Source organism: Colletes latitarsis, chromosome 7 (genome assembly GCF_051014445.1).
Source record: "Colletes latitarsis isolate SP2378_abdomen chromosome 7, iyColLati1, whole genome shotgun sequence".
Taxonomy (NCBI): Eukaryota; Metazoa; Arthropoda; class Insecta; order Hymenoptera; family Colletidae; genus Colletes; species Colletes latitarsis.
The window spans coordinates 12,913,885-12,929,150 of record NC_135140.1 but is presented as its reverse complement, the minus strand read 5'-3'; the positions used below and the strand labels follow the sequence as shown (position 1 = coordinate 12,929,150).

General features: G+C 43.2%; 1 protein-coding gene across 4 annotated transcripts in view; it reads left to right on the top strand.

Annotated features, from left to right (window-relative positions):
• Positions 1–15,266, top strand: part of LOC143343852 (uncharacterized) — a 156,428-nt gene that overhangs the window by 96,346 nt on the left and 44,816 nt on the right. For 3 of the 4 annotated variants that reach the window (XR_013080022.1, XM_076769159.1, XM_076769158.1), the window contains exons 5-8: positions 399–534; positions 6,458–6,591; positions 11,362–11,474; positions 11,596–11,669. Coding sequence is in view for 3 of the 4 variants with exons in the window: in XM_076769159.1 (XP_076625274.1) it covers positions 399–534; positions 6,458–6,591; positions 11,362–11,474; positions 11,596–11,669 (457 nt within the window). In the remaining variant the exon portion in view is untranslated. The remainder of the gene's footprint in view (positions 1–398; positions 535–6,457; positions 6,592–11,361; positions 11,475–11,595; positions 11,670–15,266) is intronic. The other variant, XM_076769160.1, reaches the window with a different exon arrangement.

Genomic DNA, 15,266 nt, shown 5'->3' with positions numbered 1-15,266 from the left:
AAAAGTTTATCGTTCTCGTAGAAACATTTCAAACGCCGTGATCTCCGAAGTACTCAATTTTCCCAGCAAAGAGAAACGTCAAAATGTTTCACGAATTGCTGTAGCGTGTCTAGAATTTATCGGGTCGGTTTTTCTTTTGTTTCAGCGCCGTCAGTCCGATCATCAGCATTAATTATAAGTTCCGCGCGGTTTGCAGCGTGTCTCGGATTAACGTTTACACATTTATAAACTTTATCGTTATCGTAGAAACATTTTAAATGCCGCGATCTCCGAAGTACACAATTTTCCCAATGGAGGAAAACAGTTCACAATTTACGAATAACAGGGCGGGGTTCGTTTCGCGAATAATCGCCGTGGCGTGTCTGGAATTTATCGGTTCGGTTTTTCTTTTGTTTCAGCACCGTCAGTCCGATCATCAGCGGGTTCTGCTGCAGGATGCGAGCCTACACACCAGCGGACAGTACAAATGCGAGGTGAGCGCGGAGGCGCCGGACTTCAACTCGGTCAGCGCCGATGCCCGCATGGAAGTCGTAGGTGAGCGAACCGATGCGCCTTCCTCCCCCCTTTCCTTCTGGTCTCGATCCCCCCCCCCCTGTCCTCCTCCTCGACCCCTCAGCACCCTCTGTCCCCCGTCCTGTGTCCCGTTCCGTCCCGCTAATTAATGATCCTTTGAACGCGGCCATCGAACCGCCGTAATTCGAGCAAAGCCTTCGTCGTTTGCGAGTTTCGGTGATCCCCTGCCGGGCCAAGCGAAGGAAAACGATCGTCCAACCGACGACTACCACCGCGACAACTCGGTCAAACGGTTCCCCGGGATCGACGGACCGAATGGAATTACGATTTTAGCGAATTCGAAAAGCCCGTTAACCGGAGTCGATGGCGAAACGAGCAGACGGAAGCTCGATCAGCTCCACGTGACGCCAGAAGATTGCCAAAAATGCCAAGAACGCTCCGGAAACGCACCTTGGCCGCGTAACAAACGGGTCTCGAGACCTGAGAAATTATGAGATTTAACCATTCGAAGTCTCAAGTCTCATTTACGATAACACAAATTGAGTTTGGGAGATATAGGAATTAAATTTGACCCTCGAATGCACGATTTCTTAATTTCAAAATATCTGTTATATGTAGATTATTATACAGGATGTTCGGCCAACCCTGGGAAAAATTTTAATGGGGGATTCTAGAGGCCAAAATAAGACAAAAATCAAGAATACCAATTTGTCGATGAAGGCTTCGTTAAACAGTTATTAACGTTTAAAGTTCCGACCGTACTGAATTTTTTTCTCGAAATTGCGCAAGATTTCGGGGGTATGTCTATTCACCAAAAATGTTTGTAATTGACCCTCGCAACCGAAAATAATTTTTTCAGAATTAATTAAAAATTTTTTTTTGCGTCGAAAAATTTAGGCACCTACCTCCTGTCGATTTTTCTTAAAAGTTCCTTTTTCATTTTTAGTAATTTTGTTTAACGCTCTACAGCAAAGTTGTCTAATACTTTTTTGTAGGTATCCATGAGCTCTACTTCAGAAAAAAGTTTCATTTGAATATATTCATTATTGTAAAAGTTATAGCTGTTTGAAAATTGGACCATTTTTATGGGGTTTTTCTCATTTTGCGGGGTGAAGGATCAACTTTCCGAATATTTTTATGATTGCTACATATTCTACACTAAAATACGCGTCGTTTGGCTTTTTTAACATTAAAATCGTCCAATCCGTTTAGAAGTTATGATGTTTTAAAGATTCGCATGAAAATTCAGTGAAACATATCGATGGTCAGGCATTATATTTTCGGTAAAGAATTTTTTTCTCGAAACTGAGTAGGATTTCGGGGGTAGGTGTAATGGCCAAAAATGATTGTAATTGACCCCCGCAACCAAAAATAATTTTTTTAGAACGATTTGAAAAATTTTTTTTTCGTCGAAAAATTTCAACACCTACACGATTTTTTTTCTCGAAAGTGGGTGGGATTTCGGGGGTATGTCTATTTACCAAAAATGATTGTAATTGACCCCCGCAACCGAAAATAATTTTTTCAGAACGATTTGAAATTTTTGAATTTAATTGTTAATAACTTTTTAACGAAGCCTCCATCAACAAATTGGCATTCTTGATTTTCGTCTTATTTTGGCCTCTAGAAGCTCCCATTAAAATTTTTCCCAGGGGTAGCCGAACACCCTGTATGTAGATAAAAAATACGAAAGAAAATGTTTATTAATCTATCATTTTTTAAACAGACGATTCAAGTAAAACACCCGGTTCAATATCAACATATTTTAATAAAAAATACGCTTACCAGTGTAAAATGCAGTTACTGAGCTATAAAATATCTTTTTAGCAAGAATAATTCTCCAAAGAATGTAATTTTATCGTCACTCCTTAATTCGTCAATCTAAATATATTGAAAAGCGCGCGAATTTACTTTTTTCTTTTTCTTTTCAAAACTTTCACTACGGTTAATACTTTAATTAGAGGTTAAAATCAATGTTTCATTGTTTAGACATTATGCATTTAAGGGTTAAATTATAGGTATTTATTTTCTATAATTTATATTTAAAATTATATAATTTTATATAATTTTCTCTGATTGGTGAAACTGGTTCACCTGCCCTGAGCTGAAAGACTCTTCAAAAGTTCCCGTATTGAGAAAATAGGTCTTCCTAATGGTCCCGGATGAAAAGATGAGAAAAGAGCTAGGAGATCTATCTCGACGCCAAATTATTTGAACTAATTCAATAACGAGAAGCTGTATTTGGTTATTTGAATTAGTCTCTAACACTCTGTGCATTTATTTCCTGTGCAAAAAGACAGCAATTTTGGTTATGGGGGAACGTAGCCAGGGGCTAAGAATTTAACATTGAAACAAGAATCGTTGCCACGTTTGCACGAAGAACAATATCCCCGGCAGGGAAATTATAGAATAGTCGAAGTTATCTCGCGCGATGCAAAGTGCCGGCACTTTGGAAACAAAAAGATGACCCCGACCGACCGAAAGCAACCAGCGACGCGGAAGATGAAAGACTTCGAAATTATTTCAGAGCGAAATAAAAGACCGCCGGAGAAATTCGAGTCGAACGAAAGAGATAATACTCTATCTCTGATTACGGTGAAACGATTGTCAGCTGCGGGATTAAGGAGCAGAGTAGCAGTCGAAAACCAATTTCAAGACCACAGAATAAAAAAGAAAAAAAAAGAACTAAACGCTCGGTAGCCGGGCTGGAAAAACGTGAAACTGGACGCTCGATAATACGTGGAGAAGAATGCTGCTGAATCGACCGGATCGACGTTCCGTGGTATTCGTGGTATTCGAACGAGTTGCACCGCCGTGTAAAGTGCTACCAGCGAAACCGGAAGTTCTCTCTATTCGTACAATTAACTATTGCAGCGGCTAACAAGGTATGTGTTTACGACCGTGGATTCCAAGAATTCTTGCTGATTGGAGAATGTTTATGTTAAGCAAAATTGATATTTATCACGAAAAGGAAAACCTGATGATTCATTCTGTAAGAAAAATGAGACTTCACCCTACATTGGGGGTTTTAATAAAATTGACACGTGGTGGACGTTCTAAAACTCTGTCATTTCGCGACTAGTCGTGGCAAGAGCCAAATACAAGTCTTGCAATACAAGAGGGGTAAACGTGCCAAGAAGAAATACATGGTATTTATTTATGTCTATTTTTCTGAGAATTGTAGAATGTAAATACGTGATTTTTGCTTCCTACGCCAATGTGATCGTACAGTGGAGCAGATCGGCAGAAGGGACGGAGGACACGGGTCAAAAGCAGAGTGGATTCGTCAATGAAAGCCTTTGACAAACCGGTTGGCTTGATTATTACTTTGGCTGGAACGCGAAACGGAATAAGAACGACCCGGAGGGCGCAACACATTCCCCGTCGTGAGGCTTCGGTTAACGCGCTCGAACAGACCCAGATCCACGACGGTGAACCGGGGATCGGGCGAGCGTTAAATTTTAGGATCGCGTAAAGACGAGTCGAAGCGCGCGATAAATATTACGACATCGTAAGTCTTGGGTCGTAACGCGAGTCGCAGACGCACCGGTTCCGGTGGACAAACGGGTGTCGCGGCGATGCTGCCAAAGAAGAAACAGGGAACGAAGAAACGAAGAGGAAAAAGCGTCTCGTAAAAGCGTGGGCTAGGGGTCGAGCTTCGACTAGCCCATCGGTCTCTCGTCATCGGAACTCTGTCGCGTCTTTCGAATACGACGAAACTTCCTTTCTCCGTCTTTCTGCCCCCGTAGTCTAACCGCGCTTCGCGAGGTATGCACGATCGATACCAGGTGCCCGCCATTACCTTCGCCCGACCTCGTGGAAAATGTTGTACGCGACAAATAACCCGCGGGCATCCTCCGCGTCTCGACCAAAATCCTCTTCGCTGTACCCCTTTACGCGCAACCTCTACTTTCCACGTGCTGTTTTTCTTAATTTTTGTCTCATTCAACTCTTAGATTTTCCGGGGCCCCGCGCGTACAAACGGTCCTCGGAGCCTGATCGTTGCAATATTATAGACGAAAAAAGAATAAGGAAGTCCATGCATGCAATAGTATCTGGAGTCAATGTACGACTGCATTGTTCAGGAAGACAAATAAACTTTAAACTCGTTTTTCTTGAAAATGTAGCCCATGATAGAGAAATGTTATATCAAATCTTCTTTTCTTCATTTTTTCATATAGAATTACCCCCTCTACCAAGAATTCCGGCCCATCCTATATTATCCTTGTACGTATAATACGAGGCTAATTAGATTTGTTCAACGAATTAATAAGATTGTAAAACTATTGCATATATTTGAAGGAATATTACGTAGAGACGTTCTACCGATAATTCAAATATTGGCGCTTTGCGTGTAGCTTCCGGCACAGACCGTGGAGGTTAAGGTGAGGTTAGAGCGTCGTTACCGGAAGAGAGTGAAAGAGAAATGATTTTTAAAAAGATTTAACATTTAAATCTTGCGTGGGAAGGGTTTCACGGCATCAACTCGATAAAACGTCCAAGTGGCGCGCTTTAACGAGGTAGAAGCGTGAATCCGGTTCCTATCATGCATTTCTCCTTTTGTTTCGATCCGACGATGAACTTCCTATACAAATATCTTCAAAACTGTAATTATACAACGATCTGCATCGAGTAAAGGCCGATTAAATCGAAACGGAGGAACAATTTTTCACCGCGTTCGACGCCCATATGGCAGACTCCGTCATATACTAATTCCTGTTTAAATCTCGAAGGTGGCAAAGTGGCAACACCTCGATAAAACGTTCGAGTCAGACAACGGTGATGCGCTTTAACGAGGTAGAAGCGCGAATCCGGTTCCCATCATGCATTTCTCCTTTTGTTTCGATCCGACGATGAACGTCTTATACAAATATCTTCAAAACAGTAATTATACAACGATTTGCATCGAGTAAAGGCCGATTAAATCGAAACGGAGGAACAATTTTTCACCGCGTTCGACGCACATATGGCAGACTCTGTCATATACTAATTCCTGTTTAAATCTCGAAGGTGGCAAAGTGGCAACACCTCGATAAAACGTTCGAGTCAGACAACGGTGATGCGCTTTAACGAGGTAGAAGCGTGAATCCGGTTCCTATCATGCATTTCTCCTTTTGTTTCGATCCGACGATGAACTTCCTATACAAATATCTTCAAAACTGTAATTATACAACGATCTGCATCGAGTAAAGGCTGATTAAATCGAAACGGAGGAACAATTTTTCACCGCGTTCGACGCCCATATAGCAGACTCCGTCATATACTAATTCCTGTTTAAATCTCGAAGGTGGCAAAGTGGCAACACCTCGATAAAACGTTCGAGTCAGACAACGGTGATGCGCTTTAACGAGGTAGAAGCGCGAATCCGGTTCCTATCATGCATTTCTCCTTTTGTTTCGATCCGACGATGAACTTCCTATACAAATATCTTCAAAACTGTAATTATACAACGATCTGCATCGAGTAAAGGCCGATTAAATCGAAACGGAGGAACAATTTTTCACCGCGTTCGACGCCCATATAGCAGACTCCGTCGTATACTAATTTCAGCTTAAATTTTCGATGGCGGCAAGTTTCGCATTAATGCGAAAGACTGCTTAGGAGGATATCCGTCGTCTAATCGTGTGCGAAGCTGGAGCAGAAGCACGTCGACGTAGCGAGTTTGCGGAATAGAAACGCGATCCGGCGCAAGGAAGTCTCGGAGTCTCGAGTTCGAAGCGTGGCGGAGTCGAACGAGGGTCGGGCGAAAGCGTTTAGCGCCAGTAAAGTTTGCCGTTAACGAGGAAGCCCTCGACGCTCCAATCCCCCCCTCTCATCGCGTAAATCGCGTTATAAAAGGAACCGTTTATTAAAAAGCGTCCTCGCGGGTTTCCGGAGCGACCCAAAGTATTGCATTATAGCCGAAGCGATCGCGCGTAAGAGGCACCTGTTGTGGTTGTTGCAGTTCTTCCGCAGGATGAGCCGACGATAACCGGGGAGGAAAAGATTTACGTTACCGGGGACGTCCTTGACCTGAATTGCACCAGCGGCAAGTCTCATCCGATCGCGAAACTCAAGTGGTACATCAATGGCGTGCAGGTGAGCGAAACCCGTTCGTGTCTCTTCGACTCGATCCGTCTCTCTATATTTACCCCCCCTTGCCAGACCTTTCGTTGCGCTTGCTCGCCGAAAATTCATTTTCTTCGTTCGCGGCGCGCGGAGAACCGAAACTAGGGCCAAACTTGGACCTTGGAACCGACCGAAAGCTGAGTAACTTTTGTGTTGAAAATTTTTTTAATCTCCCTGAGTTTCCTTGGGAGTGAATTCCTCGATAGACTGGACCAGTTGGAATCTGTCTATTATACCGCTTATATTAACAGAAACATTTACTGCTGCGAGACGCAGGATTCAGGATCGAAAGACACGGACGGAATTTAACGGTGAGACGGCGCAGGGGAGGTTTGCGTTTGCAGGACGAGAAGGATCGTCAAACGTAGGAGGAGGCAAGAGCGAAACGAGCTTACCCACGTCGCAACGACGGTCTGGGCGTCGCGATACTTGATGAACCAAAGCTCCAATTAACGAACGGTACCGAAACGGGCGGTGGTGCTTTTAGATACGACAACCCTTGCCTTCGTAACCGAACGAACGTTGCGGGAACCACCTTGGTTGCTAAAGGTTTTTCGCGTCGTCTACCCCCAACGTGCACGCTCCATTCTCTGTCCTTCGTTTATAGCGTCTCATTGTGTAAAAGTGTGTTTCGACACGCAATAGTGTCGCGTTAGATGACTGAAATTCTGCCCCCCACAGTTGATCGTCGCTATCCCCACTTCACTATCACTCTTGGTGCTTTGTAAAGTCTTCAATTTTATATTTCTAAACTAAATAGGCGTAACAGATGCCTATTATACAGTCGATTCCGAAACTTTGTATTTGTATACCTCGAAAACAACGCATTTGTAGGGAAAATGTTAAAATACAAAAGTTACTTGCTTTCGGTTTTATTTATTTTTTTATTCCTCGAACACTTCCAAGGTTATTTAATGGAGATTAATATTATTATTATATCTCGTGTATATAATAGCGAAGAGTAGAAAATAATGACAAAACGGAGCAGTCTTCCGTGTTTGAACCTTAACGCTTCGTTCGACCAAAGAAACTGCAGCTGAGAGAAAAAATCAAACGTTTGCATGAAAGAAACGGGGGCGGCGGGAGGGCGAGCGTAAGAAGAACGACGGGATTCGGCGGAACGCCAAAACTCGGCCAACTCGGTTAATTGCTAATTATGCAAGTCGCGTCGCGTAGACGAAAGGAATCCAATTTGCCCCTGAAGAAGGCCGACGAGAGTTTGCAGCGAGATCGGTGAGCACGTTGTCTTAGAGCAACTTCTCTTTCGTACATGGCCGATTCTGCTACGTTTCCGGTGTTGATTCGCAGTGGCGCGTTATACGGGATGTTCAGCCACCCCTGGGAAAAATTTTAATGGGAGATTCTAGAGGCCAAAATAAAATGGAAATCAGGAATACTAATTTGTTGATGGAGATTTCGTCAAAAAGTTATTAACGTTCAAAGTTCCGCGCGAACTGAATTTTTTTCTAGAAAGTGGGTAGGATTTCGGGGGTAGGTCTATTGATAAAAAATTATTGTAATTGACCCCCGCAACCGAAAATAATTTTTCCAGAACAATTTGAAATTTTTTAATTTTCTCGAACAATTTCACACCTTGTCGAATTTTTTTCTAGGAAATGAGTAGGATTTCGGGGATATGACTCTTCACCAAAAATGATTGTGATTGGCCCCTACAATCAAAAATATTTTTTTTAGAACGATTTGAAATTTTTTTTTTCGCCGAAAAATTTAGGCACCCCCTGTCGATTTTTCTTAAAAATTCGTTTTCCATTTTTAATAAATTTGTTTGAAGCTGTACGGAAATGTTGTCTAATACTTTTTTGTAGGTACCTATGAGCTCTACTTCAGGAAAAAGTTTCATTGAAATATATTCACTATTGTAGGAGTTATGGCTGTTTGAAAATTGGACCATTTTTATGGGGTTTTTCTCAGTTTACGGGGTCAAGGATCAACTATTCAAATATTTTTACGATTTGTACATATTTTCCATCAAAATACGCGTAATTTGCTTTTTTAAACATTAAAATCGTCCAATCCGTTCAGAAGTTATGACGTTTTAAAGATTCTCATGAATATTCAGTGAAACATATCAACGGTATAGTCAGACATGAAATTTTCGGTAATGAATTTTTTTCTCGAAACTGCGTAGGATTTCGGGGGTATGTGTAATGACCAAAAATGATTATAATTGACCCCTGCAATCGGCAGTAATTTTTTTAGAACGAATTAAAAATTTTTAATTTCGCCGAAAATTTCACCACCTACTCGAATTTTTTTCTCGAAACTGCGTAGGATTTCGACGGTATGTCTAATGACCAAAAATGATTGCAATTGACCCCCGCAACCGAAAATAATTTTTCCAGAACGATTTGAAATTTTTGAATTTAATTGTTAATTGTTAGCCTCCATCAACAAATTAGTATTCTTGATTTTCGTCTTATTTTGGCCTCTAGAATCCCCCATTAAAATTTTTCCCAGGCGTGACCGAACACCCTGTATAATACACAAAATACAACGTAGGAGTCCCATCCAAAGACAGAAAGAATAAAAAATTTGTTCAGCAATTTCAAACTTGGATTTTGGGGACCCATTATTTGGGTTTCTTTTCATTACAATAAACAGAATTCATAGAAAACAAATTTCTTTCCATTATACTGAACGTAATTGATAGAAAACAAGTTTCTTTCCATATTATAATGAAAAGAATTCACGAGAAACAAGTTTCTTTCCATATTATAATGGACAGAATTCATGAGAAACAGGTTTCTTTCCATTATAATGAACAGAATTCATAGTAAACAAGTCTCTTTACATTATAATGGAAAGAATTCACAAGAAAAGGATTTCTTTCCATTATAATAAACAGAATTCATAGTAAAGAAGTCTCTTTACATTATAATAGAAAGAATTCACAAGAAAGGGATTTCTGTCCACATTATAATAGAAACAATTCACAAGACACAAGTTTCTTTCGGTATTATAATGGGAAGAATTCATGAGAAACAAGTTTCTTTCCATTATAATGAACAGAATTCATAGTAAACAAGTCTCTTTACACTATAATGGAAAGAATTGACAAGAAAAGGATTTCTTTCCATTATAATAAACAGAATTCATAGTAAACAAGTCTCTTTACATTATAATAGAAAGAATTCACAAGAAAGGGATTTCTGTCCACGTTATAATGGAAACAATTCACAAGACACAAGTTTCTTTCCGTATTATAATGGGAAGAATTCATGAGAAACAAGTTTCTTTCCATTAGAATTGAGATGAAACAAGTTCCTTTCCATTTATAGTGAATCGCAATTATAGTGTACGAATGGCAGTAACCATGAAAAAGCACATTTCTATCCAAGTCTTGCTCTATCCATTCTCTGTAAAAATATGCATTTGCACAGACATTCGGGGTCTAATTACTGTTCGATCGAGACGCCATAAATATCCTTCCCCGTATCGTTGGTGTCTCTTTCGCCAGCGGTATAACGCGTCACTGCTGATTCGACTTCCATCCCTTCGAAGGGATTTAAATATAATCCGCAAAGTGGCGGCAGTTGATGGCCGGAAGCTCTCGGACACGCGGGCGCGAGTACGGCGCGCAACTATACGGGCTTAAAGACTGCGCCGATGAACGCGCTCCTTTTAGGGCTTCGCGACGAATCGAGCCCGCCGGCACGAAAAGTTTCATCCTCCCCTCCCGTCGTCCCTCTTTCTCGGCGTCGCGCGAGCCTCCCACGCGCTGGGAAACTTGGCAACGTCGTCGAGCGATGTCCATTAAGAGTTGAGCGAGTTTAGCGCGGGCACTTAGCGCGAGCAATATTGTTTCGCGAACGTCCCCGAAAGATTCGACGAAGTCGAACCGGTGATTTTCGCTCCGACCTCCCGTCGACAGTTTCGCCAGCCTCCGGGGGGGCGGTGTTAATCTTCGATTCTCTTTCAATTATTCGCGTACGCGCCTGAAGACCCTCGACGCGCTTCCTCCTCCCGGAATCGATAGCTATCGGGCATCGGGATCGTCGCTAAAGCTTCTAAAGAATCCAGTGACAGACAGGGGTTGGCGGATCGCGGAAGAAACGAGGGAATTCGAGGCGACTGTTGGGAGGGGGTGATCGTTCGGGAAAGCGAGAAACGGTTCAGCGAGGCGGACAACGGAGGACAAAAGTGGGACGGTCGCGATCAAAGGGAAAGGGCGTCTCTGCTGGTAGACGAGTACGGCTTAAAAATGATTTAATTTCGAGGCTCGTTTATCTCTGCGGCCCCTCTCTCCATTACCTCCGTGTTTCCGCGTAATAGAGAGATCCGGAAGGGACGAACGGGGCACTCGAGCCTCGTCGAGAACCGGGAGTTGTTCGCGAAACGTTCGATTCCGCGGTTAGCCCGCGGGCGGATCGTTCGCTCTCCGAGGAAATCTCGACGTCGCGAGATCGGGGTCTCCGAACCTCTCGACTGCACCGGCCCCATTACGTTGAATCGCGGCGGGTCGTATCGTCGTTCCAGCGAGACCCGGGATCGAGAAATATTCCACGACAATTTCCATACGCGGTCGCGATAATCCGCAACTCGTTTCGGTCCGCTCCCGGTGCTGGAAAGTCGGTCGGCGAAGTTTGCGCGCGGTTGAGCGATCGCGATCGCGAACGTTAAGCCGCCCACACCCCCCCCCCCCCCCCCCTTCGAAGCCCCGATCGTAGTCACGATCTCGATAGAACTCGAAGAACACGTTTCGTCGCTGGTCCGTTTCAGGTGAAGCCAGACTCGGAAACGGAATTCGAGCAGCACGGACTCTACTCGGTGATATCCAGTTTACGACTACAGTTGGAACCGGATCACATCGCCTGCAACAAAATAAACGTCAGGTAATTTCGTCCCTGGACAATCACCTCTCCCGACAAAAGCACCAACCGACCGTCACGGCCACAGCCACGCCGACATCCAAGGCTCTCGACGATTAATGCGTCTCTATAAATTTTGTCGAAGATGCGAGGCGACCGTGGAATTGGATTCAAACTCGGACGCGCCGCTCGTCGAGACGCGCACCACGGAAATTTTCGGTAAGCCTTCCCTGCGATTGCGCGTTTCTTCCCCCCCTGTCTCCGCTTTTCGTACACCTAACTACACCTCCCGCCCTCCCCCGTTCCCCTTTCAACGCTCCTTCTTCGTTGCAAGACCAAGAGAGAGAGAGAGAGGGGGCCTGGTAAAACGCGGTAAAGCGACGGACGCGTTAATTAACGCGAGCCTGACGGCACGAGAAACGATTACCTCGTTATTTCCGAGCGAAAGAGGCGCGGAACGAGCGGGAGAACGCGACGAGTCACTTTCGCAGGAAATTAAGCATCGCCCGTGCGCTCCGACGAATTAAGGATGCTTTACGATCGCCGGTCGCCCGTGGAACAGGAGGCCTCGGACTATTCCGCCTTCGACGGCCACGAAGGCGGAACACTGCCAGGGACACCCCCTTCGGACCGTACACGACGATCCATCGAAGTTAAAACAATAATTTACTCTCGTTTACAGTTCGCGATTCACTTCGCGACCCGGTCGAGCGACTTGCAAACGATAGTCGTTCGATAGACACCGCGAATAAACGAGACTTTCCGTTGAAAATGTGAGTTATCTTTCGGGGTTGATTCGTTGTGTCGGTGGGAATCGAAAAGTCCTGTATCATTTTACGATCGGAGGCTTCGTTACTGAGATAAGGGATATTCAAGTATAACACTGTCGTTCCTACGAAGCTTCGTGAAATCTATCGTTAACTATAGGTAGCTTTCATGGGAAGCTCTGTGAGTACTATTGAATTCGCGAGAAACAAGTTCCTTTCCATTATAATGGAAAGAATTATAATGTTATGAATTCACGAGAAGCAAGTTTCTTTCCATTATAATGGAAAGAATTCATGAGAAACGTGTTTCTTTCCATTATAATGGAATGAATTCATAAGAAACATGTTTCTTTCCATTATAATAGTGGAAAGAATTCATGACAAACAAGTTTCTTTCCATTATAATGGAAAGAATTATAATGTTATGAATTCATTCATGAGAAACGTGTTCCTTTTCATTATAATGGAATGAATTCATAAGAAACATGTTTCTTTCCATTATAATAGTGGAAAGAATTCATGACAAACAAGTTTCTTTCCATTATAATGGAAAGAATTCGTAAGAAACAAGTTGCTTTCCATATTATAATGTCAAGAATTCATAAGAAACGTGTTTCTTTCCATATTATAATGGAAAGATTTCATGTGAAACAAGTTTTTTCCATTATAATAGAAAGAATTCATGAGAAACAAATTTCTTTCCATTATAATAGAAAGAATTCGTAAGAAACAAGTTTCCTCCCATATTATAATGGCAAGAATTCATAAGAAACAAGTTGCTTTCCATATTATAATCGACAGAATTCATAAGAAACGTGTTCCCCTCCATTTTAGGATGAAAAGAATTCATGAAAAACAAGTTACTACAGCCTATCCGCTTTCTTGTGACTACCTAAATTTGCTTGTATCTAGCCAGCGATTTAACTGTCGCAATTCCGATTTATTGCAACCGAAAAGTCATATTTTCTAACGTGAAATTCCCCAGTGCGCCGTCGATTTTATCTATCACGATGCAAGAATTAGAACCGTGTTTGCGTAATAAAAATATTCAAAATCATCTGGTGGCAAGAAATGCGCGATTTCAACGCGAGAATCTCTAACGAACGCAAAAATGTATCAGGATTCACGGAGCTGCATTCGTGGCGTCTAGCAATAGGACGGCGGGTGCGACCATGCATCGATGCGCTCTTCTCGCGTACCAGTCCGCACGCTCAGCCGACTGGGGATTCAAACGGCTCGAACCGGAAGTCGCGCCATTAAATTGCAAGCCCTTATATCTCGGTAACGAAACCTCGGATCGCGGACCAGTGAAGTGCTTTTCGATTTCCACCGATATAACGAATCGATCCCGAGGAAGCGTTCGCGTGTTTTCGGTAACGCTTCGCGATTGGATAAAATGAAAAACGGGAAAGGATCTCGCCTCGCGCGTCCCACGGGAACCGCGGGATTGGTTAGTTAGTTATGCCAAGGCACGTAACGCGACTCTCGCGAATACCATCGAGCCCCGAAGAGAGCAACGGGCCACCGGATCCGCGCGTAACGACGCGATTGTGTTCAAACTAACCGCTCGGAGACCGGGGTCAAACCGCCGCACGGCGCCGTTTTCACGCCCACGCGACGGTTGCTCCGTGAATTCAATTCATCGGGAGGAGAGAAAAAAAATCGAAGCGACGCCAGACTCGCGCGCGATCGATCCCGTAAACGACCAAGAATGCGCGTTCGCGTTCTCTCTCTCTCTCTCTCTCTCGATCCAGCGTTGGACTGGGCGGTTAACGTTCACCGAAATCGCCCAGAGGATGAAATACTGGCGAGCAGGAACGATCGTAGAAGAGGAAAAGAGAAGGAACTGGGCTGAGCGTCTCGACGAAATTGCTCTTAACGATCCTCGATTTTCTCGTTAGTCGGAATCGTTCTTGGAAGCGACGTACGCCGCGTCCCCCCCAGCCCCCACCCACCCTGTACACCTTCTTCGTCGTCCTTTGGATCGTCCCGAAAGACCCGCGGCCGAATTTCGTACGTCGAAACTTTCCATCGAGTCACCTCGTTTGCCCGTCGACGTCGAACCTCTGCCCTCGCCGTTTGCTTGCTCTCGCTCTGTCTTTTATACGCGTCCGAAGTCGCTTTCACGGCCGACTGCCGTCAAGAATCGAGGATAAACGTCGCTCGACGTCGACCGGAGTGCAAAGTTACGCGAGGCAAAGTTTCGCTATGGCTAAAAGGCTCGAAATTGTCGCGAAATTTCGAACGGGGCGCTCACGGGGAAGCCTCTTGCGGCTCGCGAGCCACGCGAGTCGCCGACGCTGTCTATCGGTCCACCCTTACTGTGGAAAGTTTCCGTCCAGTTTGTTGCAACTTGGAATGGTAGATTTTTTTCAACGGAGTAATGAATTTCTTGGTTACGGTGCTGAAAAACTGCTGGTTTGCTCGCTATTAACTGTTTAATTGTTTAAACGGATATAAGTAGTAAACTGTCAGAGTTGGACGAATTTGTTTAGAATAAAAAATACTCTGTTTATAAAAAGGAACGTAAAGTTATTCCTAAGAATTTTGGAAATTTTAATTATTTATGGAGATATCGAACATAAACTATAATATGGTGCATGTTGTTACCATGCTGAGAAACTATTGCTTTATTTTCTATTAACAGTTTAATTATTTAAATAAATAGACACGATTTAAAAAAGTACTTAAGTAGGAACGTAAAGTTGTTCTAAAAGATATTTTACATTTTTATTAATAATGGATTAAGAGCTAAAGTTATGCGTGTTCTACAGTCTCTATTTTGAAAGTGAAGACATCACTATAATAAACGAAAATAATCATGTTTCATAAAAATCGTTATCACGTCGTAGATAATAAAAAATTATTTATAATCAATTGTTGGTAGTCCTGATTTAAAATAAGACGGTATACTGTAATTCAGATTGGTTTTTATATCCCGTGAGGTAATTAAGTTTTCAATTTTTTGAGATACATCAATTAGTTCACGAGATAATGGCAATCGAAGAACGGGCATCGTCGATGTAGCGCGCACGTGCTCGCGTTTAAT